Raw genomic sequence first — 27979 nt, forward strand, 5'->3', positions numbered from 1 at the left:
GGGATTGAAGGGGGGCACAAACACGAAAGCAGAAAGGGACAAAACTCAAAAACAAGAATCCCCTAGAAGTAAAGTAAAGTCATCATCTCGTCTCTCTTGATCATAAAGGTAAGGAATGAGTTTTTCATCTACACTTTACACGGATATATTGTGCCCGGGTGTGCAAAGCAAGTGTCACAAATCAAGCAAAATTTTCACAACAGAAAAGGAGACTGAGCAAGTGGCGACTACCAAATTCTGCGGATTCAATTATTTTTGTACAATGTGTTGACCCATTTAGAAACATGTTAAATTTTATTCCAAGTAGAGGTACCACCAAGAGAATATCTGAGGAAAGAAAGTAAAAAGGTGCAAAAAGTTTTAGGTAAGTGGGGTTGATATCTCATGACAGTAAAAGCAGTGATGATCGGCAGGATAGACGGTGTCCCGTATAATCAACATTAAAGGAGAACTCTGCTTATAGGAACATTATTCAAAATCTACATAAAAAATGAAGTTGTTTTAAACATAGTCAACACACAAATTATTAAGGTGGAGGGTTTCTTCTTCCCCCAGAGCCAGGTATCACATTCTGCCTTTTATTGAGCACTGTCCAGCGGAACGAAGCTGATGAGAAGGTTACATTTGTTACCCTAGAATCTACACCATCTATACAAATATGCCAAGTCTGGTTCTTCAGCTCAGTCATATCCAAACTAATGGTGCGGAGCTGCAATTCCCAACATAAACCACAGGAGCAGCACAGCTGCTTGGAATCCCCCCCCAGAAAAAAAAAAAAATTATTTCATACATTCTTGGATGATTGTCTTCTAGATTCTGGCAGCAGCCAAACAAAATCTCACAACGTTCCTTAACCACAGACTGCCGAATTATGACAGCGTGTGACACAACACTGTCACGATTCCCCGGTATCACCGCTGCGAGCGGACGGTCGCGTGACCACAAGTATGTAATTTGAAGTCATGAACAGACTAGTCTTAATTCTTCGAGTCTAGTCGGCATGTGACCGTAAGACTGCAAATCACATACATGCAGTTACTCACCTCGGCAATACTGGGAAATTATGTAACACAGTCACAATTCATCAGTTTGCAGTTCTATGAAGTGACTGCAGACTTTTGTCCCAAGTCTGGACAAACCCTCTAAGGGCCTATGCACACGTTGCAGAGTTTACGCTTTTTTTCCTGTACAGATTTCTTCTTACAAAACCTGAACAATGTTAATGAGAATACCGAAGTCTCATGCACACGTTACTCATTTTTGATTTGCAGATTTAAAGTAAATTCTTTCAGCTTTTTTGCTGCAAATTTGACCCACCCTAATTAGTGGGGAAAAATCTGCAGCAAAAACACATAAAAAAAGTGATTAAAACACGCCTATTTAGGCTGTGTTTTTCCTGCCAAGAAATGCAGAAATGGTTTTCTGCACCAAATACTTAAGTGTGCACATGCCCACACACTCCTTGCACATTGCTGTATTACCGCTCTGTGTAGCCGGCGTCTTATTTACTGCCATGAATGAGATCAGACCTTGTGCCGATGAGATCAGATCCCATGCTTGACATACTATGGCTCCTAAACGCCGACATATAGCCATAACACAGCCATGTGCACAGAACATAAGGGCAATATGCAGAATTACGAAAGCAACTCTGGAGGTGGAAGGAGTGCAAGATAATGTACAACCAAACCTGGACTAAATATAGAAGTCAAAGAGTTTGAAAAAAATGTCCTCAACTTTTTTTGTGATATAAACTAGAGAATGTTTTTTTGACAGCAGAGATCCACAGAGTCAGGATTTTATGCGGGAGTTGACCTCAGGACACCAGAAAGCTCGGCGTGGTGGTGAAGATGAAGTCTATGACGCAATGGCGCTGTCTGCCCGCTGTCTGTTGTGTCCACAACAAAGAGATCTAGACTTGTAGATCGTTAGAAGCTACCAATGATACACATGTGAGATCCGCACAACTTCTACAGAGGGACAGGTTACTACGCCATAACCCCGGACGTTACGTGGATGATGGCGCCCTGAAGGATAAAGGAAAGGTTACATTCAGCAATTATCCAAACCAAACACTCCAGCTCATTCTTTTTTGCGGCCGGTCATAGGGATTCATGAGAGATTTTTTTTTGCCTGCCGGAATATAATTGGAAAGATATTAATGCAGCAGAATAACCAGACAGGACATATTTGTTCCATTATCTATGCCGGGCTCTGCTCACATCTGAGATTTCTGGGACATTGGCTAGACTATGGGAATACATTATTGTTCTGAGCAACCGGACCTGTGATACCTGAATATATTTAACCTAATTTATGGAAGTATGGAATAAATAGTCCAATATTCCATAAATGTTACGCTATATTTCTATACATAATAAGCACAAGGCCATATAGGAGATCTAAGCATAATATATATATATATATATATATATATATATATTCTATTACATATATATTACACACATACATATACATGATAAAATCCATACTGCAGCAAACAATGACGGAAGACAAAGCAGAATAAGATACCTGGAATACATACAATTATCCACAAGGGGGCAGCAGTGTACAAATAAATAAGTGGAGACCAGACAATGCTATACTTGCCACATTGAGTAGTCAGAGTTCTTTTTGTAGTTTGTCCACTTTTGGGTCTATTTTTTTCTTACTTAAATGCACATATTTTTTTTTTAAGCTAAAAATAATTTTTGGAATTGGGTTTCATTAAGAATTATTCCCCCTTTGCCTTTTGTGTTACACTGGCTGTTGCTGGAGGCAGAATGGATCACATGAGAATCCATCAAGGAGCTTGCTCTGACTGTCCAATTGGAGCGTTTTTATCTCCATCTGACTTTTTTTTAGCTCCTTTATGCTGATATATGACCACAGACCACATCATAATTGAATGCGTAAGCAAACAACAGAGACTGTAAAAGCCAAACGGTGCAACATTTTTAATGAAACCAAACTGCAAAAAAAGGATTTTTTTTTTCTCAATTACATGCATTAAAAAATAATAAGAAGAAAGAAAATGTATATCTCCAGTCTAATTTTGATCGGGTCTGCACATTGGCAATATCCTTATGGAAGGTTCTTTATTTTTACCAGCAGTTTCCTGCTCTATGCTTTCAGTGATTTTATTTATACTCTTCTGCCCCCTTGTGGTAACTGTACACGCACGCTTCTGTAGCTGGTGAAGGTGTCTCATCTTGTTTTGTCATGATGTGTGGTTTTCATGATCAAATCAATACGTAAAACATATGGATGTAATAAAGCTGATTTTTTTTTTCCTACGAGGCCTTCTGCGTTTCTCTAATATGTATCATGTTGGCTAATTGTGCTAGAGAATGCGATACTGATGGGGTCTTTGGAGGAGTAAGCTATAAAAAATTATTTTAATCTTAATTGATCTTTAAAGTTGTTATACGAGAGACGGAAAACATGGTCTCAAAATTGAACAAATCTCATCCCTGGGCTAAATGGGGCATCAGAACATCGTCCTTTTCACTTGGATAAAGGCGGCTGTACGTGGGCAGATTCTTCCTGCAATAAGAGACAATCAAGGATTTATCGTGTAGATCACTAAGGCCTGCAGTCTAAGCTGCAACAGGACCTTGCTGTATGGAACCAAGGGTCTGTTCACACTGAGTTTTTGGAATAGTTTTTGTGCTCCAAAAACTCATCAAAAAGACACTGCTTACTTTATTGTAGCTCGAACACAGACTTCGGGCGGTCTGTGCTTATGGATGTCATCAGAAGATGATGACCCATTATTTAAAACAGGCTTTGGTGTCATTTTTTTTTTTTTTTTTTTTGGGGGGGGGGGTAGTGTCTCACAAAATAAAAATTGAAAATCTTGCAACTTTCACACTGTCCACTGCAGCTTTTTTAAGACACTAACTTCCTGTTTTAAGAAACAACACATGTCCATTAGCAACAATGAGAACGGACTCTGACCCCATCTTGTATCGAAGCGTCTAATGAGCGTGTGCAAAAATATATAAATATATACACCACTCCAGCAATTAAATAAAAAAAACGCTGGAGTGGGGCTGTAAGGATTCTACCCAGGATGCAGAAAGAAGATGTCGCTGTAGAATATGCCTATCAACAATTACGCTCTCAATGAATTTATTTAAATTACAGATATAAAAAGAAGGTGCAGAATGGCAGTGTGGGCGAGCGTCAGGGGGGAATAAGCAGCACAACTTTTACTGGAAGAGAGGTAAAAAGTGGTGAGACCAAGAGCGCGAAATCCAGCTGTATGCTCCTGTGTGGGCGTCTACTGCAGTAATATCTGACGGCAGTTTTGTGGCTTATTTTACTAGGAGTGAAGGCCATTAACCTACAGGCTGATTCTGTCACAGTTCACATTAAGATAGATTTTTCTTCCTGTTGATGAACACCTTGATCGCGCCGGTAAAATCTGCAGACAGCAGCACTTCTGTGTGATCAGACTTCAAAGCACCTGGAAAAGACAAAAACAGTATAAATAAAATCCATTATATACAAGTTCTGTGCTACACAGTCCTTCCAGTATCACTGCAGATATTTACAAGGGAATAGGTCACGTAAAAAAATGAATCAGGGCCCAAACCTGCAATTTTTATAGTTTATATGTCAGTTTGGGCTGACGGACTCCCTGTTAAAGGGAACATGTTAAAAAAAAAAAAAAATGCTGTTAACTTTCAGATATCGGGTCAATCTGTAGGTTAATAAGGTTGTGAAGCTGCCTGGTGCCGGCACCGAGAGCCCCGCTGTCTGAAGCAAATTAACTTTATTCCTCCCAGCAGCCTCAGGCTTTCAGTGCTGGCCGGCATGGCTTCAGACACCGCTCAGTGCATAGTGAGTGGCTGCTGTAACCGCGCCACCAGCACTGACTGACAGCCAGCATTTCCTCCTGGCAGCGGGGCTCTCAGTGTAGCAGCTGGGTAGCTTCAGAACGCTATTAACCCCATATCTGCAGGTTAATGAGATTTTTTTTTTTTTAAAAAAAAAAGCATGTTTGGGCACTGATCCATGAAGACCGGTGTTTTGTACTCCATTTTGGTGAACTGTGCACTGGAGTACAACATGTACTTTTGTGACATAAATTATGATTAATTTGGTGGTCGCGCATTATTGAAAATTTTGCCGAAATGGCCATAGCTAATGTAACAACATCAAAAGTCACAAAATTTGTGTGCAAGTACAGATAGAACTCAAAATGTTACAAAATTTTTTGCGCTAAGCTATAACGGCTTAGTGGTGGCCATGTACTGACTAGATTCACAACCGCTTTTCTCTACAGAACATGTGTAGATATTGCAGTTACGCTCTGATTATGGCACCCCATAGTGTTCTTTTGATTCTTTCAAAGGGGTTGTCCGGCCTTGGGGTACAAGTCTCAAGTCTGCAGTCACTCTCTGCGGCTGGAAATTTGTGTCTGTATACTTGTGAATCGTCACAGCAAGCGCGCACTGTAAAAGTTCTCCAGTGCTAGCGTCTGGTCAGGTGAAAGCAAGTAAGTGATATGTATACTTCTGGCTACATTCCAACTAGACATGTCTAGCCTCGCTCCATAAACTTGCATTGAACGAGGCTGCACACGTCTAGTCGGCATGTAACCGCAAGGAGAATCCTGACAGTGTGCGATGTGCTTGCTGTGAGAATTCACATAGAGTGACTACAGACTTGTACCCTAATGTCACACATCTCCTTTAATATTTCCAGTGCTTGTGGTCACACATTAGTCAAATTGCCTTCACAGGCGGAAGGGGGGATTGTCGCTATTGTGCAGGATAGTCATTAAGAATCAGCACATCATAGTTGGACATTCAGGGAGGTTCATTGTGAGGTAAAAAATATATATAAATCTTGCCATAATCGTACTGTCCTGGAGAATGACGTTGCCTGATCAGTTTTATTTTAGTGCCTTAAAAAAGGAGATTTTTGTGTACTCACCGTAAAATCTTTTTCTCCGAGCCACTCATTGGGGGACACAGGACCATGGGTGTTATGCTGCTGCCACTAGGAGGACACTAAGTAAACAGAAAGATTAACTCCTCCTCTGCAGTATACACCCCTTCACTGGCTACAATTTCCCAGTTCGGTAGTAAAGCAGTAGGAGCATGAACAATGACAACCTATGTCAAAAACGAAGAAGTAACAACAACAAGCCAAACAGGCTAACAGGGTGGGTGCTGTGTCCCCCAATGAGTGGCTCGGAGAAAAAGATTTTACGGTGAGTACACAAAAATCTCCTTTTCTCCTACGCCTCATTGGGGGACACAGGACTATGGGACGTACCAAAGCAGTCCCTGGGTGGGTAGCAATATGCTAATACCCCATGTACCACTGACTTACGGCTAAGGAACTGCCGCTTGCAGAATGCGCCTGCCAAGGGCGGCGTCTGCAGAAGAGAGAGAATGAATGTGGTAATTTTTGGTGAAAGTGTGCAAACTAGACCATGTCGCAGCCTTGCAGACCTGCTGTGCTGACGCCTGGTGCCGAATGGCCCACGAGGCGCCCACCGACCGAGTAGAATGGGCCTTGATCCCAGCCGGGATAGGCACACCCCGGACACGATAGGATTCTTGAATGGCTGACCGAATCCACTTAGCTAGAGTAGCTTTGGAAGCAGGAGAACCCTTCCTGGACCCTTCTGGAAGTACAAACAGGACATCCGACGTGCGGAAGGGAGCCGTCCTTGAGACGTACCGACGAAGAGCCCTCACCACATCAAGAGTGTGCAGAGCCTTTTCAATGCGATGGACTGGAGCCGGACAGAACGAAGGCAAAACAATCTCCTCATTGAGGTGGAAAGGAGAAACGACCTTGGGAAGAAAAACGGGAGAGGTTCTCAACACTGCCTTGTCCGGATGAAAAATTAGAAACGGAGGGCGGCAGGAAAGTGCCGCTAGCTCCGAGACCCGTCTGATGGACGTAATAGCCACTAGGAAAACTACCTTCCAAGAAAGGAAGGTCAGGGAAACGTCCGATAGCGGTTCGAAGGGAGTCTCTTGAAGAGCTCCGAGAACCAAATTAAGATCCCACGGATCCAAAGGCATTTTGTAGGGAGGCGCCACACGGGAAACTCCCTGGAAAAAAGTCCTGACCGGCAATCTATTGGCGATTTTTCGCTGGAAGAGTACTGACAATGCCGAAACCTGACCTTATAGAGAACTGAGAGCAAGTCCCGAGTCCAGGCCAGTTTGGAGAAACTCCAATATGGCAGGGACAGAAAATACTAGGGGAGATCGCCCCTGTGTGTCGCACCATGAGAAGAAAATTCGCCAGGTACGGTGATAACTGCGCATGGATACGGGTTTCCTAGCCCTGATCATGGTGGAAGACACCTTGGGGGTGAAACCCGCTTGGCCTAGAATCCAGGATTCAATGGCCAGGCCTTTAAAGACAGGGCCCCTGAGTTCTGGTGGTAAATTGGGCCCTGTGAAAGGAGATCCACGAGATCTGGAAGACGCCAGGGGGCGTCGGCGACCAGCTGAACCAGTTCCGCATACCATGCCCGACGCGGCCAATCCGGCGCGACGAGGATCACTGGTACCCCCTCTGCTCTGATCTTCTTGATAACCCTCGGCAGCAGGGGAAGAGGGGGAAAAATGTACGGGAGGCGGAATTGGCGCCAAGGCAAGACCAGGGCGTCCACTCCGAGGGCCCGTGGGTCGAGGGACCGCGCAAAGAATTGTGGAACCTTGTTGTTCATTCTGGATGCCATGAGATCCACATCCGGGGTCCCCCAGCGATGACAAATCTGCTGGAAAACCTTCGGGTGAAGGGACCACTCGCCGGAAGCGAGACCCTGGCGGCTGAGGAAGTCCGCCGCCCAATTCTCCACACCTGGAATGTGGATCGCTGAGATGGGCGAATGGTTGGACTCGGCCCAACGAAGAATGTGGGACACCTCGAGCATAGCCGTCTTGCTGCGGGTTCCCCCTTGGCGGTTGATGTACGCCAAGGCCGTGGCGTTGTCGGACTGGATTCTGACTGGGTGACCAGCCAGAAGATGGTGAAACTGGAACAATGCTAGCCTGATAGCTCGTATTTCCAGGAGATTGATGGGAAGACGGGACTCTCGAGTGGACCACCGTCCTTGAGCTGTGTGATGGTTGAAAACCGCCCCCCAGCCTATGAGGCTGGCATCGGTGGTCACCACCAGCCACTGCACCGGGAGAAAAGACCTTCCTAGGGATAGGGAGGACTTCAGCGTCCACCACCTGAGGGTCTTCCTGACCCGTGGGGACAGGAGGAATCGGCGGTCGAGGGAGAACGGATTGCCGTCCCATGCCGAGAGCAGCGCAAGTTGTAGGGGACGGAGATGAAATTGCGCGAATGGAACCGCTTCCATGGCAGCTACCATCTGCCCGAGAACGCGCATGATGAATCGAATGGAGTGGGAGACTGGGCGGGAAAGGCCCTGAGCTCCCCGCTGCAAGGCCAAGGCCTTGTCTAGAGGGAGGATGACCAGACCGCGAAAAGTGTCCAGTGTCATCCCAAGAAAAGAGATCCGTTGTGCCGGAACTGGAGAGGATTTTTGGAAGTTTATCTTCCAACCCAGGCGAGAGAGAGTATCCACCGTGAGAGCAACGGACTCCTCGCAGGCTAGGTAAGAAGAACCTTTTATCAGCAGGTCGTCCAGGTACGGCAGTACCACAACTCCCCTGGAATGAAGAATGGCCATGGCAGCCGCCATGACCTTCGTAAAGACTCTGGGAGCGGTGGCGAGACCGAAGGGCAAGGCCACAAATTGGAAGTGTTCTCCGCGAAATGCGAAGCGGAGGAACTGTTGGTGCGGAGGAAAGATTGGTATGTGCAAGTAAGCATCCTTGATGTCTATGGACGCCAGGAATTCTCCTTTTTCCATAGACGCGACCACAGAACGGAGAGATTCCATTCTGAAGTGTCAGATTTTGACGAATTTGTTTAGGAGTTTGAGGTCTAGGATCGGGCGTAGCGATCCGTCCTTTTTGGGGACCACGAATAGATTCGAATAGAAACCCTTGAATCTTTGTTCTAGGGGGACCGGAATGATGACTCCGTCCCTTTGTAGAGCCCGTATTGCCTGGAGGAATGCTGTGGCCTTTGACTTTTGCGGGCAAGACTGGAAGAAACGCATGGGTGGAGGGGAGGAAAATTCTATTTTGTATCCGGTGGACACCAGTTCCCTGACCCATCCGTCGGAAACGACTGAGAGCCAGGCTTGACGGAACAAGAGCAGGCGTCCGCCTACTTTGTTGGTGCCCTCCGGATGATGCAAGGAGTCATTGGGAGGATCTATGGGATGTGGATCCCTTAGACCCGTGTGGTCTCGGTCTGGGTTTCCAGTTACGGTTTGGTCTGTAAGAGACCTGGGCGCCTCGGCCACCGCGCGAACCGCGTCCTGATGCGGAGGCAGAGGATGTAGAAGACCAGTTGGCATTTTGACGAAAAGGCCGAAATGGAGGTTGCTGTTGGTACCGAAAAGGCCGGGTAGGCTTTTGCTGGGGGAGAAATTTACTTTTTCCCCCGGTGGCATCCGAGATCATCTGGTCTAATTTTTCTCCAAATAACCGACCAGCCTGGTAAGGCAGGGCTGTCAAAGAACGCTTGGAAGCCGAATCTGCTCGCCAATCCCTGAGCCACAGGGCTCTCCTGATGGAGATTGCATTGGCGGCTGCCTGTGCGGCGCAATTAGCTGCGTCTATTGAGGCGCTGACCATGAAGTCCCCAGCCTGGGCTAACAATCTCCTTAAACTCAGGGTGAGTGGCAAAAACCTTTTGGACACGTTTAGTCTTTTTGAAAGACACCGCGTGTTCGGGTGCGGATACGGAGTCCTCAGTCACCTTCAGGGTCTGGTTGACTGCCTCGATGAGAGAGTCGAGAGACTCTTGGGAGGGAGAGGATTCCTGAAAGTAGGAATTGTCAGACTCATATTCAGTCGTTTGGGTTTGGGGAAGGGGACCGGGAAGCAGAGCTTGCAGGCGCTGAAGGACCTGCCGACCTATGGTCAGGGGACGAAACATGAACCCGTTTTCTAGAACCCCGGGTAGAAAGTGACAGGGTACGCCCCCTGCTGGAGGATGGATCGTCTGAATCCTCCGCGGTCTGACTTCGAGGGGGGCCCCGGAGGGAGTCAATTGCCCTAACCAGGGAAGCCACGGACCGTGACAGAGTAGCTGCCCAATCCGGGGGACTAGGCTCTACAGGATCGGCGGCTGCGGCCTCGGCGGCGATATCGGAGGCGGCGGGAGGTGGCTGCACAGAGGCTGTGACACAATCCGCACACAGCGGGCTGCTGTAAGCTCTGGGCAGCGCCGTATTGCAAGTGGCACAAACAGTGAAAAACACTGTGTGCTTCTTGTTACCCTTTTTGGTCTCCTTGGATTAAGACATAGTGTCTTTTAGAGACAGAGCGGGGTAGTATGCAGGGAAAGGGTTAAGCTTTCTTGAAGCAGCTTACCCACGATCCTGTTTCTGTGTCCCCGGGGAGGAATGAGCCGTGGCGGTTCTTGAGCTGCAGGTGGATGCGTGGGCCACCTTGCAGAGAAGAAGAAATATGGCCCCCGAGAACTGCAGGGCGCCTCTCGTCCCAGACGAGAAGCGCCGAAAAGGGGGGCAGGGTTCTTGCGGCCGTGGGAGGTACCTGCCCACTGAGGCCTACTCGGGCCGAAAAGCCGGGGACTAAATTTCCGGCCTGCTCGGCGATGTGCGGCGGTGAGGCCGCAAAGGGTGTCGCTGACAGCGCAGGTCCCCGACCGCCTCTCCCCAGGGACTCCCGCAGGTAACGCCAGCGCCCCCCTGAGCTTCGGGGGGCAGGAGGGATGTACTTACAGTGCCCTCCGGTAGCCGGTCCCCCTGACAGCTGTGCGCTGCACTTCCTCCCTTCTTCAAGATCCTCTTCAGCTTACACCTTCTGAAGTGTTGCAGGGCAATGGAATAACCCTGTGCAACGCCATAGTGGGCCTTGTCTTGGGGCCCCCGGAGAGGTACATCAGAGCGGACTCTGTGTGCTCGCCGCAGCAGGGGGGAAGGGAGATCGGGACCAAGTGGGAACCGTCGCCCCGGTAAAATTGGCGTGCTCCAGCGTCGCAGGAGAGGGACGGGGAGGTATACTCGCCGTGCTCGCCTGTTGCTGGTTCGGGGGAGAGCGGGCCCTATAAAAAAGGGATCCGTCGCCCCCTTCACTCCGTTAGATAAAAAATAAAAATTTACAGAAAATTAAAAATTAAAATAAAAATTAAAATAAGAAAATTGGGGTCTAGAAATAGACCCAAGTGCCTCCTACAGACACTAAGCAAGAACTGGGAAATTGTAGCCAGTGAAGGGGTGTATACTGCAGAGGAGGAGTTAATCTTTCTGTTTACTTAGTGTCCTCCTAGTGGCAGCAGCATAACACCCATGGTCCTGTGTCCCCCAATGAGGCGCAGGAGAAAATAAATTGTGTAATTGATTTGTGTCCATATCTTCCGAGACCAGTCCTCTTTCTTAGGCCGGTTTCACACGTCAGTGGCTCCGGTACGTGAGGTGACAGTTTCCTCACGTACCGGAGACACTGACACACGTAGACCCATAAAAATCAATGCATCTGTTCAGATGTCATTGATTTTTTGCGGACCGTGTCTCCGTGTGCCAAACACGGAGACATGTCAGTGTTCGTGGGAGCGCACGTATTACACGGACCCAATAGAGTCAATGGGTCCGTGTAAAACACGGACCTCACACGGACATTCTCCGTCTGGGGTCCGTGTGCGTGCAGGAGACAGCGCTACAGTAAGCGCTGTCCCCCCCACATGGTGCTGAAGCCGCGATTCATATCCTCTCTGCAGTAGCGTTTGCTGCAGAGAAAATATGAATAATAGTGTTTAAAATAAAGATCTATCTGTCCGCCGCCCTCCCACCCCCTGTGCGCCCCCCCCGCTGGTCAGAAAATACTTACCCGGGTCCCCCGTCGGCTGTCGCTCCTTCCTGGTCTGGCCGCGGCTTATTGTATGCGGTCACGTGGGGCCGATCATTTACAATCATGAATAGTCGGCTCCGCCCCTATGGGAGGTGGAGCCACATATTCATGACTGTAAATGATCGGGCCCACGTGACCGCATACACTAGAAGCCGCGGCCAGACCAGGAAGGAGCGACAGCCGACGGGGGACCCGGGTAAGTATTTTCTGACCAGCGGGGGGGCGCACAGGGGGTGGGGGGGCGGCGGACACATAGATCTTTATTTTAAACACTATTATTCATATTTTCTCTGCAGCAAACGCTGCTACAGGGAACATATGAATCGCGGCTTCTGCATGATGCAGAGTGGGTACCACACGCTCCGTGTGGTACCCACTCGCCATACGGGCGGCACACGTGTGCCGCACGTATGGCCTCCGTGAGTTCCCAGGCACACGGACACGGATAACTCCGGTACCGATTTATTCCGGTACCGGAATTATCTGGACGTGTGGGACAGCCCTAACTCATCCATCGATGGAGCGGTGTGAGGTTTATTTTTTGCGTGGCAAGGTGTGGTTATTATTACTATCAGTGCTGGGTATGTGGCTTTGATCGGTGGATGACAGATAAAAAAAAACCCGGATTGGATGCTTTAATTCCCCCCTCTCATCCCCATACAGATTTTATCATACAGGTTCAATTTATATTTTTATAGACTGAACTTTTATAAGGTGGCAAAAACCCAAATGGTTTTTAACATTTTTAATTTTTTTTTTTTTTTAAATTATTAAAATCTTTTATTCTCTTTTCTTTATACTCATGGGAGCAGCAGGAATAAATTAAGAACCAAAATTGTCCACTTTTGTGGAGGAAATTTAGTGTCTGTCACAGACCAGAGGCAGGCGAAGGGGCCGAGCAACCGCAAGCAGGGAGAAGACCCAATGCACAGACCGGCCCTAATTAGCAGAAAACTTCAAATGGTGATTAGAGAACTATAATGTGGATTTCTTCACCAAAGGTTCCAATTTAATCAGTATTACTGAGCCATTACAGCTTCATCTTTCCATTCTGAAATGGTGGTGGCAGGTTCTCTACGTGCAGCGGTGCGTGATCGGCCCTGATCTCTAGAGTAGCAGCAGTGACTGGAGCTCGCTGTGGTTGCTGCTGTTAGAGCCAGGACACAGCTGTAAAACACAGCCAGCACACGCTGTGTAAGGTGCATGATCAGTAACCCACACTCCCAAGGTAACATATACATGGGAAGGGTTAAAAAAATATACAATTAAAGGGGTAAAAAAGGTAACCGTCACACCTGATGGTATGTTGTCTATAGACTCGCCCTGTTCCGCCTTCTGGTCAGTGTCCTGTCTGTCAGTAGATGCATCCGGCGGTACCATCAGGTTGGGATGTGGAGCAAAGATTGCAGATGTGACTACGGCATTATGTGCTGAAATACAAGATGCAGAATATTATAGTGAAGGGTTTGCCCTGACGCTGCCTTAAAGTACAGTGCCGGCAAAAATGTTTTATAAGTTCAACAAAACCATAAAATCTTAACATTCAAGTGTGTTATTGTGGATATTTACATTTTACTCAGTCATTTTTGCCATTAGACAGTTTTTGATCCTCTCCCCCATTGCGTGTACTTTTAAGAAGTGAAATCATGACGCGGATTTTACATGTAAAGTTGTCTTTTTGCCGGCACTTTAACATAGTGTCCAGCACAGAAGGAACGCTACTATGGAAGTCAGCAGGTGTGAACAGGGCGAATACAGCTTCCGAGTACTGTACTCCCCCTCACGGAGAGGAGGTAAATCATGGAAGGATGATGCGCCAAGAAATGTAGGGGCAAGGAGAACGGTGAACATTAGAGCTTAGAATAAATGACCATTATCTCAAAACAACCCCGTGCTGTCAGTGTAGTCACAACATTGTGTAGCGAGAAACTACAGTGTAAAGAGTGCGATTGTAATCGTCAGTAATACAATAGTCAATGAGAAATCTCCGGGGTCAGTGGACGCTTGTTGCCCATTTCTTGTGATTGCGATTTACATGCAGCAGATGTCAGTAGTTATTACAAATGTCAGATTATTATAACTTACCTTTAATACCTTCCCAGAAATCATTGCGGTCTCTTCTCACAGAGGTGAATTTGCTCAGGTCGTGGTAAGTGCTCCAGATATACACATATTTATCTTCAGAACCGCTCACGATGTAAGTGAAATCATGGCTGAAAACACAAGAAAGGCCTGTTATAGTGTATATTAATGGGGTCTCCTGATCTTATCTATGGTATGCAAAATTCTTCTGAATGGTGGGTGTCCGACCACTGCGAACCCTGAAGGGGCACTTTATCTACATGGCAATGCCCACCTGCACCAACAAAGTCTGACTGTGCCGTACTGTGGCTACTCCATTATGCCGGCTCCTTCCAATTGTTGGGACTCGACTAGTGATGAGCGAACATGATCAGATAAGGTGTTATCTGAGCATGCTCGGGTGCCAACTGAGTGTCTTCGGCGTGCTCAAGACATATGTTCGAGTCCCTGCGGCTGCTGTCTCACGGCTGTTAGCTGGAACACATGCTGGGATTGCCTGTTTGTTAGACAATCCCTGCATGTGTTGCGGTTGTTGAACAGCCATGAGACATGCAGCTGCGGGGACTCGAGCATATTATTTGAGCACGCCAAAGACACTCTGTTAGCACCCGAGCATCCTCAGATAACACTTGCATGTTCGCTTATCACTAGACTCTACCAATCGAGAATCAATCACAAATCCTAGCAATGAGTTATCACTTGGAAGGTACTGGTTCCCCTTGTGTAGGGAAATCATCACACCAAGTCCAATCAAAACTCAGTGGAACAGCACGAGCAAAGAATTGTTTGAGAAGTCTACCCTAAAAGTCTCCTGAAACAAAAACGCTTAGGGTAGGTGCGCATGGTCAGTAAACTCTGCGGGTTGGAAGCTGCATACTTGCGCAGCGTCTAACCCGCAGAGTCCAGATGTTACAGCATAGTGGATGGAGTTTCAAGAAATCCCATCTCCACTATGCGTCACCTGCGGAGACGGACATATAGCAGATCTTTCCAGACTGCAGCATGTCAATTTATCTTGTGGAGAAGCGAGTCTAAGATAAATATCACTCGTATAATGTACTGGACGCGGCGATTCCTCACGGTTCAATGAACACAGAGGAGTCACCTGCGTCCAAAAGCCGGCAGTGCTTTGCAAGCAGCGGACATGTGCTGCGTTTATTTCAACACATCCAATTGTGGAATTATTATAATTTCAAGATCCATTGATTAAAATAAACTTTTGTTCATGGGAAAACACCTAAAAAATTAAAAAAATAAATAAATTACACATTTGGTATATGCGTACTCATACTGACCTGAGGAATCATATTGCCAGGTCAGTTTTACCATATAGTGAACATGGTAAGTAAAAAAACAAAAAATACCAATTGCAGAATTGCATTTTTTTTTCTTTTTTTGCAATTTCACAGCACTTTGAATTTTTTTTCCCGTTTTCCAGTACACTATATTGTAAAACCAATGGTGTCATTCAAAAGTACAACTTGTTCCGCAAAAAAAAATCCCTCATACATCTATATTGATGGAAGAACAATAAACAAAAAAATGATGGCTGTTGGAAGAAGGGGAGTAAAAAACAAAAACAGAAAATTGCAAGGTCACGGGAGGGATCAAGGTTTGTGTTTTCTGCGCCGAGAGACCTTTAGAAGACTCTTCCTTTTCATTTCTCCTACAAAATGAATTGCTTTTTATATGTTCGGTTTTCTAAGAGAATTAGAGGGAGAAAGAGCAGGTCACTATAATTTGAAGTGTCCCCTAATGGAAAACACGAAACTAAGCACTGTTCAATCAGAAGCCTGCAAAACAATGCCTCAGAAGAAGAAAAAATCTTCCAAAAACACTAGAAAACCCTTCAAAACCACTTTTGTCAAACTATTTAACTGCCCCCCAAAAATAGAAAATTCAGAAATCAACCAATTCTGAGCTTTGAAATATGGCCCAGGAATGAATAATTATGCTAATTGACTTTAGGAAATTTTTGGTGACTTTTTGTCATTTATTATTACAATGGTCACAAATTATTTTCATACTTTGAGCCGTCCAATCACAAAATAAAAATCAGAAACGAGTTGCGTTTTTCCATACCTGAAGCTGGCTTTGATTTGGCTGCTGCTGTTCACACAGCCTTTGTACTTCATAGATAAGGACAGGTCTCTTAAGTCGTACAGCCGTATTCTTGAATCGTTAGAGGTCACCAAGATCTGAATCAGATCAAACAACGAGACGTTAGAAATCTCAGAATTATTATAAATGAGGTTTCACATCAATATCCATTAAAGAAAAAAAAAAATTACTACTAAGTTAATGACCTTATTTTCTCCAGGCAATGGCTCTATTCCAGTAATTTTTCTTCCGACCCTATTTCGCCCCCTTGTGGATCGCACGTGTATTTGAGTGTGGTATTTCAGATGCTAAAAAAACAATTTAAATTCCATTAAAACACAAGTCAGAATCCACTGTGGACCATGTAAACACTTTTTTCGTTTTTGTGCTTTCACCCACCCCCCTCTTTCCAGAGTCAAAACTTTTTTTTTTTTTTTCTGTCTAAGTAGCCGTATGACGGCTTTTTTATTTTTAGAAGAGTTGTACTTTTGAATGATACAAGTCATTTAACTATACAATGTACTAGGAAACGGGGAAAAAAAAATTACAAACAAGATAAAAAAAATAAATAAATTGCAATGCCCAATTAGTTTTTTTTGGATTTTGTATGTATAGTATTCTTTATGAAGTTAATATGACCTGGCAGGATCATTCTCTAAGTAAGTATGATTATGGCGATATCAATGATATAAGGTTTCTTTTGTATTTTTATTAATACAAATTTTAGTGGTTAAAAAAGTTCAAAAGTTTAAAAAAAAAAAAAATATAGATAAATAAATAAATAAATAAATAAATAAATAAATAAATGGCTTGCCACCATTTTCTGAGACCGGTAACTTTGTTCTCTATTTTATAATTTGTGCTTCATCAGTACGTTTATGATCACATATATGTGGTCAGTTTTTCAAGAAGTCTCCACATCTATCAATAGGTTTTACTGATTCAGCCAACCAAGGAAAAGTAGCCAGACATGGCAGTCATAACGACAGCCACTCACACAGCAGCTTTCCATTCCGGTCTATGGAGGCGGTCATGAGTTGGAAACCCTCTTTACGATGCCTACACGCCCTAGAAGGGTCACATGGACAGTGCTGTTCTTCACGACACGACCCCTGTAAGGAGGCTGGCGTACAGAGAGGAATCCCACAATGTGCTTGGACACAGGAAACCCTGACGGAGCCCAAATACCTCGGTGTCGTAGAATATGCACCTTCCATCGTACGTGCCGATCACCGCGTGTTTGCCGTTCTGACAGAAATTGGCAGCTGTGATCAGCTTCGTCTGGCCATCGATTTCATTCCACAAGGCGACTTTTTTGTCTGGAATGTTCCAAAGCCGAAGTTTCCCATCCAAGGATCCGCTCAAGAAGTATCGGTCATCCTACAGAGACCATAAGGGAACATCACTGGTTATGTGGGCAGCGAACAATCAAAACTGACGACGTCACGCATCAGCAATGCTGCTGTAAAAAGGAGGCCGTTCTAGTACAGGGGGTCTCACATCTGGACGACGCTCCTTACAATGACAGCCGCCCCTGAATCTGCTGCCACCCCCAGTAAACAGCAGTACTAGGACAGTATATCTTTGGATCATAAAAAATACATTAACTTTTTTTTTCCCAAACAATAGATTTTTATTAAATTATTAAAATAAAAAACCGGTAAAGGGCAGTGATCACAAAGAAAAACATTTAGTTGGGTGGAGTACAAGGGGACGGGCTAAAGTAACTGATGGGAAGGAGTAGCGGGTAAAGAAGGGGGGAAAGGAGCCCGAGGAGTGCGGGGTAGTGGAGTCTAAATTTAATATAAAGAAATAGGACAAATCTGGGGAGTCAGGAGCGTGTAGACGGTAGTGAAGGTTTGGCAAAGGGAGTGTGGTTGGCGTATTCCGCTCAGGGAAGCCAAATTCTCTCAAATTTACCGACTTTCTCCAAAAGTATGGCAGATAATTTTTCATTGATCATCTACCAAGAAAGGATTCTCTTGACAAATCTACACCTGACTTTTTCCAGGCCAATGCTATAGTTTGCTTGGCCGCTAGGAGTATAAATGAGATTAGAATTTGGATGTGATAGGGATGTGTTTGTTAAGTAAGGCCGGGATCACACACAGCGAGCTACGGCCGAGTCTCGCAGGTTAAAACCAAGCTCTGGCACCGGCACTCCAGAGCGGCACAACGGAGCTTGCGGCTCCATGTATTGCTGTGCGACCGCACGCTCCGTTCTGGAGTGCCGATGCCAGAGCTTGGTTTTAACCTGCGAGACTCGGTCGTATCTCGCAGTGTGTGATCCCGGCCTAAGGCTTCCCAAGTTTTTTTTTTTTTTTTAAAGGGGTCCTGTCACCCCCCCCAGGCGTTTGTAACTAAAAGAGCCACCTTGTGCAGCAGTAATGCTGCATTCTGACAAGGTGGCTCTTTTAGTTTGGGTCCCTGGCACTGCTGAAATAATTGCTTTTGAAATTTGTCCCAGCGCGCACAGGCCATGAGTGACGGCTGTGAGGCGTCTGGAGTAAGGGGGAAAGACCCGCCCCCCTGGCGATTTCACAGGTATGAGGGACAAATTTCAAAAGCGATTATTGCAGCAGTGCCAGGGACCCAAACTAAAAGAGTCACCTTGTCAGAATGCAGCATTAGTGCAGCACAAGGTGGCTCTTTTAGTTACAAATGCCGGGTGGGGGGAGGGGTGACAGGTTCCCTTTAAGGTGTCTGTTACTGAGAGATTAAGGTGATGTACCCTAGTCTAAAAGCTGTGCACCACGGGGCACATCACAGTCAGAGTCACAACGTCTAACACACTTGGGAGAGTAGCCAGGAACTGCTTTGGCGACCCTAGCTGGGGTTAGGTACCATCTTGGTTATCACTAGGGTTGAGCGAAACGGATCGTTCATTTTCATATGAAACCCGACCCGATCCCTGTGTGGGGTCGGCCATGCGGTACGCGACTTTCGCGCCAAAGTCGCGTTTCAATGACGCTAAAAGCGCCATTTCTCAGCCAATGAAGGTGGACGCAGAGTGTGGGCAGTGTGATGACATAGATCTCAGTCCCCACCATCTTAGAGAAGGGCATTGCAGTGATTGGCTTGCTTTCTGCGGCGTCACAGGGGCTATAAAGGGGCGTTCCCGCCGACCGCCATCTTACTGCTGCTGATCTGAGCGTAGAGAGAGGTTGCTGCCGCTTCGTCAGAAGCAGGGATAGTGTTAGGCAGGGTACATTCACCCCCAAACCGCTTGTGCTGTAGCGATTTCCACTGTCCAACACCACCTTTTGTTTGCAGGGACAGTGGAAGCTACATTTTTTTTTCCTCAGCGCTGTAGCTCATTGGGCTGCCCTAGAAGGCTCCCTGATAGCTGCGTTGCTGTGTGTGTACGCCGCTGTGCAAACCAACTGCTTTTTTCAAAGAACAAATCCTGTTGTTCCTTTCTGCACAGCTATCTTGTTTGTTTGTCCACACTTTTGTGTGCAGCAGTCCTTTTTATAGCTGCCTGCCATACTTTTCTGAGATTACTGCAGGGAGATAAAGATTGGCAAGTCTGCCTCTGTGCCAGTGCTGTGTGTGGCATCTGTCTCTCCTTGTGTGCCACCGAAAACCAGTGTGTAATACTGGGCCATTTTTTTGGGGGGGGGTAAATTCTCCCTGTAAAAAAAAAATTAATAGTGGGAGATAAAGATTGGCAAGTCTGCCTCTGTGCCAGTCCTGTGTGTGGCATCTGTCTCTCCTTGTGTGCCACCGAAAACCAGTGTGTAATATTGGGCCATTTTTTGGGGGGGTAAATTCTCCCTGTAAAAAAAAAAATAGTGGGAGATAAAGATTGGCAAGTCTGCCTCTGTGCCAGTCCTGTGTGTGGCATCTGTCTCTCCTTGTGTGCCACCGAAAACCAGTGTGTAATATTGGGCCTTTTTTTTTTTTTTGGTAAATTCTCCCTGTAAAAAAAATAATTAATAGTGGGAGATAAAGATTGGCAAGTCTGCCTCTGTGCCAGTCCTGTGTGTGGCATCTGTCTCTCCTTGTGTGCCACCGAAAACCAGTGTGTAATATTGGGCCATTTTTTGGGGGGGTAAATTCTCCCTGTAAAAAAAAAAATAGTGGGAGATAAAGATTGGCAAGTCTGCCTCTGTGCCAGTCCTGTGTGTGGCATCTGTCTCTCCTTGTGTGCCACCGAAAACCAGTGTGTAATATTGGGCCATTTTTTTTCTTTTTTGATAAATTCTCCCTGTAAAAAAAAAAAAATAGTGGGAGATTAAGATTGGCATTTCTGCTTGAGTGCCGGTCCTGTGTGTGCCATCTGTCTCAAATTATTGGGGCACAGAAAATCTAGTGTGTAACATTGGGCCTGATTTTCCTTTCAGTGTCAGGCACCTATAAAGGTATATATAAATCCTACAGAAGTTTGAGTTCACCTTATAAGTTGTTTTACAGTAACAAATACCGTTACTTTGGTTACGTTTTGCAAACAATGAGGAAGTCTAGTGGAAGAGGTCGTGGCCGTGGGCGGTCATTGTCAGCTGGTAATGATGGTAGTGGTGGTGGAGCATCAGGTGGTCGTGGTAAAAGCAGTACAGCACCTAAGTCTCGAGTTGTTGAGCCAGGTTCGTCGTCTGGCTAACAAGGACTCGAACGCTCTCTTTTCTGGGAGTAGGAAAACCACTTTTGAAGCCGGAGCAGGAGGAACAAGTATTGGCTTTCACTGCTGACTCTGCCTCTAGCTCTTTCGCCTCCTCCTCGGAAAGTGCCAAATGTCAGAGCAGTGCATCGTCAGTGGATGCTCCCGGTCAGGAACAAGTCGCTTCCTTGTGTCCTTCACCCAGAACAACAGTGAAGGATGCGTCAGTCGACACAACAGGTTACTCCATGGAGCTCTTTACACATACCGTTCCTGGGTTAGACAGTGAAACAGTTAACAGGCCATGCCCATTAGAAGTTGAATCGGACATGGAGTGCACAGATGCACAGCCACAGCCAGATTACTATGCTGTTCCTTTGACTCAGACCAGAACATTGCCCTCGCAGTGTACTGAGGCAGAATCAAAACCAGCGGAGACTATGGTGCCCCGTCACGAACGCTATACCACCGGCTTACACGGTGACACAGATGAAGTTGCACACGACATAGAAGAGGAGGTCATAGATGACCCAGTTGTTGACCCCGATTGGCAGCCATTGGGGGAACAGGGTGCAGGCGGCAGTAGTTCTGAAGCGGAGGAGGAGGAGCCACGGCAGGCATCAACATCACAACAGGTTCCATCTGCCGGGCCCGTATCTGGCCAAAAACGCGTGGCAAAAACAAAACCAGTTGGAGGACAGCGTGGCCATCCGGTTAAAGAAGCTCAGTCTGCAATGCCTGAAAAAGTATCCGATAGTAGAAAGAGTGCAGTCTGGCATTTTTTTAAACAACATCCAAATAATCAGTGCAAAGTCATCTGTCAAAAATGTTCAACTACCTTAAGCAGAGGTCAGAATCTTAAAAGTCTAAATACAAGTTGCATGCATAGACATTTATCCACCATGCATTTGCAAGCCTGGACTAACTACCAAATGTCCCTAAAGGTTGCAGCACCCTCGGCCAATGAAGCTAGTCAGCAACGCTACATCCCTTCCCTCACTGTAAACCCACCATTTCCCGCACCACCTGCAGTATCTGTGCAGCTTTCGTCGCCAGGCCAAAGCAGTCAGGGGAATCACCAGGTTAGTAGTAGGAAACACTGCATGTAGGGCACCGGCAAGAATACCATCTCCAACCCTCTCTCAGTCACCCATGTCCACCGGCACCCCCGCTAGTTCCACCGTATGCAGCTCTCCAGTCCAGCTCACCCTTCATGAGACTCTCGTTAGGAAAAGGAAGTACTCATCCTCGCATCCGCGTACACAGGGTTTGAACGCCCACATTGCTAGACTACTCTCATTAGAGATGATGCCCTACCGGTTAGTTGAAAGCGAAGCTTTCAAAGCGCTGATGGACTACGCTGTACCACGCTACGAGCTACCCAGTCGGCACTTCTTTTCTAGAAAAGCCATCCCAGCCCTCCAACAGCATGTTAAAGACCGCATCGTCCATGCACTCAGGCAGTCTGTGACTACAAAGGTGCACCTGACAACAGATGCATGGACCAGTAGGCATGGCCAGGGACGTTACGTGTCCATCACGGCACACTGGGTGAATGTGGTGGATGCAGGGTCCACAGGGGACAGCAATATTGGGACAGTTCTGCCTAGCCCACGGTCAAGGAAAGAGTTGGCTGTAGGCGTTCGCCCCCCCCTCCTCCTCTTCCTCGTCCTGCAGAAGTGAGCGCTCGTCCACAGACCGCAGTCGCACATCCACTCCATCCGCAGCTGCCACTGTTGCACACCAGGTGTGCCATTATGGGACAGCTAGTGGCAAGCGTCAGCAGGCTGTATTGGCAATGAAGTGTTTGGGCGACAACAGACACACCGCGGAAGTTCTGTCCGAGTTCTTGCAGAAAGAAACTCAGTCATGGCTGGGCACTGTACATCTTGAGGCAGGCAAGGTAGTGAGTGATAACGGAAGGAATTTCATGGCTGCCATAGCCCTTTCCCAACTGAAACACATTCCTTGCCTGGCTCACACCTTAAACCTGGTGGTGCAGTGCTTCCTGAAAAGTTATCCGGGGTTACCCGACCTGCTCCTCAAAGTGCGCAGACTTTGCTCGCATATCCGCCGTTCGCCCGTACACTCCAGCCGTATGCAGAACTATCAGCGGTCTTTGAACCTTCCCCAGCATCGCCTAATCATTGACGTTGCCACAAGGTGGAACTCCACACTGCACATGCTTCAGAGACTGTGCGAACAGAGGCGTGCTGTTATGTTTTTGTGGGAGGATACACATACACGGGTAGGCAGTTGGATGGCAGACATGGAGTTGTCAGGTGTGCAGTGGTCGAAGCTACAAGACCTGTGTCAAGTCCTTCAGTGTTTTGAGGAATGCACACGGCTGGTTAGTGCAGACAACGCCATAATAAGCATGAGCATCCCCCTAATGCGTCTGCTGATGCAAAGTTTGACGCACATAAAGGAGCAGGCGTCTGCAGCCGAGGAAGAGGAAAGCCTTGATGACAGTCAGCCATTGTCTGGTCAGGGCCGTGTAGAGGACGCGGTAGCGGGCAAAGAGGAGGAGGAGGAGGACGAGGAGGATGATGGGGATGAGTACTTTTTTAATGAGGAAGCTTCTCCTGGGCCAACCGAAATTAGTGGCGTTGCAAGGCCGGGTTCTGTTTTTTTAAGGGAGACAAGTGACGTAGATTTGCCTGTAACTGCCCCTCAAACCAGCACAACCGCCGATTTGACAACTGGAACTTTGGCCCACATGGCGGATTATGCCTTACGTATCCTCAAAAGGGACCCACGCATTATTAAAATGATGAGCGATGACGATTACTGGTTGGCCTGCATCCTTGACCCTCGCTATAAAGGCAAATTGCAAAATATTATGCCACATGAGAACCTCGAACAAATATTAGCAACCAAACAAGCTACTCTTGTAGACCGTTTGATTCAGGCATTCCCAGCACACAGCGCCGGTGATGGTTCTCACACGAGCTGCAGGGGGCTACAGGGCAGAGGTGTTAGAGGTGCACAAATCAGAAGTGGCGTTGGACAGAGGGGTTTTCTGACCAGGTTGTGGAGCGATTTCGCAATGACCGCAGACAGGACAGGTACTGCAGCATCTATTCAAAGTGACAGGAGACAACATTTGTCCAGTATGGTTACTAACTATTTTTCATCCCTTATCGATGTTCTCCCTCAACCGTCATTCCCATTTGATTACTGGGCATCCAAATTAGACACCTGGCCTGAATTGGCAGAATATGCATTGCAGGAGCTTGCTTGCCCAGCAGCTAGTGTGCTATCAGAAAGAGTATTCAGTGCTGCTGGTTCAATATTAACCGAAAAAAGGACTCGTCTGGCTACCCAAAATGTGGATGATCTAACCTTCATTAAAATGAACCACTCCTGGATTTCAAATTATTTTGCCCCACCTTTCCCGGCAGACACCTAGCTTTCCTATAAAAAGGTCTTGCTTGTGGACTGGTCTTACTGAGTGTTCCAATCTCTTAATTTGCAGCAGCTGTTTGTCCAGCATACGACATGTTTACACCTCCCTCAATGGGAAAACTCCCCCCACGGGGCCGTGGTCTCGCCACTTGGCGCAAGCACCCGTTAGAGTGCCGTTTGTCTGAAGAGGTGGGTGTGCCCGCTTTTGGTCGACGGCACTGCCACTGGGTCCCTCATAGTACAATAAAGTGTCTCTGGCGGTGGTGGCACGCACCCAACGTCAGACACACCGTTGTAACATGAGGGGCCCTGGGACGGTCCCGCCGGCCACAAGAGAGTTCACCCCCCCCAGCTCAAACTGTGCTCTACCACGTGCAAAATTATCTCTCACAGCTCCACCAATGTTTAGTCTATGCGCTGACATCATTCAATGCCTGGCACTGACAATACCAATTTGTTGACATCTATGATGCTAGTTAAAGTAGTCTGGGTCAGTGTCCTATATTGACACCAGTAAATACTTACTGCCAAATTACTATGTCAGAAACTCAGCAGATGAGCCCACCCCTGTACCTAAGTATGCCACACTTTTTTGTTTTTGTTTTTTGGCGAGACATTAACATCTATTTATTTTTTGTGAGTACTAACTGTGTCAGACACTCCTTGCAATCGTCCTCCGCTGACCACACCAATGCTGCCTGTGTACCCCTGCGAGATAACTCTAAGTGCCTTGAGCTTATTTTTATTTATTTTAGACCTAGTAAGCCTGTCTGCGGTCCCTCCTTGCAATCCTCCTCCGCTGACCACAATGCTGCCTGTGTATCCATGTAACCAATTTAAAACTGCCTTGAGCCTATTTTTAGTTATTTTAGGCCTAGTACGCCTGTCTGCGGTCCCTCCTTGCAATCCTCCTCCTCCGCTGACCACAATGCTGCCTGTGTATCCATGTAACCGATTTAAAACTGCCTTGAGCCTATTTTTAGTTATTTTAGGCCTAGTACGCCTGTCTGCGGTCCCTCCTTGCAATCCTCCTCCTCCGCTGACCACAATGCTGCCTGTGTATCCAGGTAACCGATTTAAAACTGCCTTGAGCCTATTTTTAGTTATTTTAGGCCTAGTACGCCTGTCTGCGGTCCCTCCTTGCAATCCTCCTCCTCCGCTGACCACAATGCTGCCTGTGTATCCAGGTAACCGATTTAAAACTGCCTTGAGCCTATTTTTAGTTATTTTAGGCCTAGTACGCCTGTCTGCGGTCCCTCCTTGCAATCCTCCTCCTCCGCTGACCACAATGCTGCCTGTGTATCCAGGTAACCGATTTAAAACTGCCTTGAGCCTATTTTTATTTATTTTAGGCCTAGTAAGCCTGTCTGCGGTCCCTCCTTGCAATCGTCCTCCGCTGACCACACCAATGCTGCCCGTGTACCCCTGGAACCTATTTAAAAGTTCATAGAGCCTATTTATATATTTTATTTAATATTAATAAAGCCATGATGGACTACGCTGTACCACGCTACAAGCTAACCAGTCGACACTTCTTTTGCGAGAAAAGCCATCCCAACCCTCCACCAGCATGTAAAACACCGCATTGTCCATGCACTCTGGCAATCTGAGTACAAAGGTGCACCTGACAACAGACGCATGGACCTGTAGGCATGGCCACGGAAGTTTACGTGTCCATTACGGCGCAATGGGTTAATGTGGTGGATGCATGGTCCACAGGGGACAGCCTACTAAGTCTGTCTGCAGTCCCTAATTAAAATTGTCCTCAATTCAGGTTTTCGGGCTTTTTAAAAAAATAGGAAACTGCATTTGGGCTACTAGTTTGGTTGGGGCCTACTAGTGATGTCTGCTGCTCCTGGGTGTTCTCCTCCTCCTTGGTGTTCTCCTCCAGGTTTCCTTGTCTGAGCTTCAACCTTCTGGCTCTCCTTAAGTGCTTTTTTTTAAAAAATTGGTGGTTAGGGCCTAATACCTCTGTTTGCCGCTCCCTGGTGTTGTCCTCAACTGTATAAAGCTGAGCTTCAACCTTCTGGCTCTCCTTAAGTGCTTTTTTTTTAAAAAATTGGTGGTTGGGGCCTAATACCTCTGTTTGCCGCTCCCTGGTGTTGTCATCAACTGAATAAATCTGAGCTTCAACCTTCTGGCTCTCATTAAGTGTTTTTTTAACAAAAAATTGGTGGTTACGGCCTACTAACGGTGTCTGCCGCTCCATGGTGTTGTCCTCCACTGTATAAAGCTGAGCTTCAGTCTTTAGGCTTTTGGCCTATAGTAGCAGATATTAAACTGCATTTGGCCTACTAGTGTGGTTGGGCCCTTAAAACAGTGTCTGCTGCTCCTGGGTTTGCTACTCCACTGAACAAAGCAATACCGCCTGTTTAGTCCTGTTACCAATTTTGAACTGCATTTAGCCTACTTTATTCTTTGGCCCTATATCTGTGTTTAGTACTCCTCATCCTGCCCATTGCCCAGCCACTGCTAGATGAGTCTGCTGGTACATTGACCTAGACCACTACATTCCCCTTGCACTCTACACAGCCAGAATCTGACCCTGCTGAAAGTAAGGTTCCCCTTCCCGCATGTTATACCACCTTACACAGGGACAAAGAGGAAGGTGCAGATGAAAGTGCAGGTTCCTTCATCAGGTGGGGGGGCATACTCGTTGGTGACGTCACTGGCACAGGGCCCCTCAGAGTACGCAAAAGTGTCGCTGCCGGTGGGAGGCGCCCCCGCCGTGCAAACACACCGCTGTACTTTGAGGGGCCCTGTGCCAGTGCCAATGCGAACGAGTGGGCCCCCCCTGCTTGCTTAGGATCACAGCACTTGCAAACTTGACATACTTACCTCTCACTGCTCCACCGCCGTGACGTAGTCCAAGTTTCCTGGGCCCACTAAAACCTTGAACCAGCCCTACCCCCCACAACTTTTGCCAAATGACCCCCAATTTCCAATGCCCAACTATTATTATAAAGTTAATTAAGATTGACAAGCTTCAGAAACAAGAATGGATGTTTTTGGCATTAAAATGGGCACTGTAGGTGTTTTCCTGGCCTCCACTCACTGCCGACTATGCTTCCCCATTGACTTGCATTGGGTTTCGTGTTTCGGTCGATCCCCGACTTTTAGCGATAATCGGCCGACTGCACTCGACTCGACTTTGGACAAAGTCGGGTTTCGCAAAACCGACTCGATCTTAAAAAAATGAAAGTCGCTCAAGCCTAGTTATCACCTTATATAGTTTGTCTCTAGCATTAAGGCAGGGGTGGGGAACCTCAGGCCCCAGGGCCATACCTCGAGGACCTTTCATCAGGCCCCCCGTGCAGATTCTTTGTTAGCACACACGCAGTGTTCACTACTGAACACTGAAGGGCATGCAATGAAAGATTACGTCCTGACACCAGTGCCAGAGTCAGGATGTACTTTGTTGTCGGAGTTTGTACGACCCCCGAGGAATGGTATAAATATCCAAATGGCCCTTAGAAGAAAAAAAGATTCCTCACCCCTGCATTAAGGTATTTGAGATTCCACCGGTTGAACAGGACCGTATCTGAGACCAGTCCGTAAGGGCAGAGCCGATATCAGACCCCCAGCGAGAGGTATAAGGTAAATGACACCTGTGAGTAGAGGAGTGAGATGGTACCTGGAGTCTGTGGATTCTGGCGACACCTTTGATTGGAAGGAGTGAACATGTAAGGCGGGGTGGAGTTTCTCAGAAGTGTGGTAATAAAGTTCTTGAGTTGTAAATAGCGGAATATTTCTCTAGGAGGGAGTTTGAACTTTTCTTTAAGGGCTGGGAAAGTAATAATACCATCAATGTTAAAAAGATGGTGGACTCTCGTAATCCCTGCAGAGACCC

General features: G+C 46.8%; 1 protein-coding gene across 2 annotated transcripts in view; it reads right to left on the minus strand.

Annotated features, from left to right (window-relative positions):
• Positions 1-846: 846 nt before the first annotated feature.
• Positions 847-27979, minus strand: part of WDR44 (WD repeat domain 44) — a 140775-nt gene continuing 113642 nt past the window's right edge. The window contains exons 15-21 of one of the 2 annotated variants that reach the window (XM_077285363.1): positions 17310-17501; positions 16328-16429; positions 16104-16219; positions 14025-14152; positions 13235-13369; positions 4353-4471; positions 847-2027 (exon numbers count right to left, since the gene is read on the minus strand). In XM_077285363.1, the coding sequence (XP_077141478.1) occupies positions 4377-4471; positions 13235-13369; positions 14025-14152; positions 16104-16219; positions 16328-16429; positions 17310-17501 (768 nt within the window). In that variant the 3' untranslated portion in view covers positions 847-2027; positions 4353-4376. Of the gene's footprint in view, positions 2028-3793; positions 4472-13234; positions 13370-14024; positions 14153-16103; positions 16220-16327; positions 16430-17309; positions 17502-27979 lie in introns of those variants that run through there. The other variant, XM_077285364.1, reaches the window with a different exon arrangement.

This window comes from Ranitomeya variabilis, chromosome 2 (assembly GCF_051348905.1).
Source record: "Ranitomeya variabilis isolate aRanVar5 chromosome 2, aRanVar5.hap1, whole genome shotgun sequence".
Lineage (NCBI taxonomy): Eukaryota > Metazoa > Chordata > Amphibia > Anura > Dendrobatidae > Ranitomeya > Ranitomeya variabilis.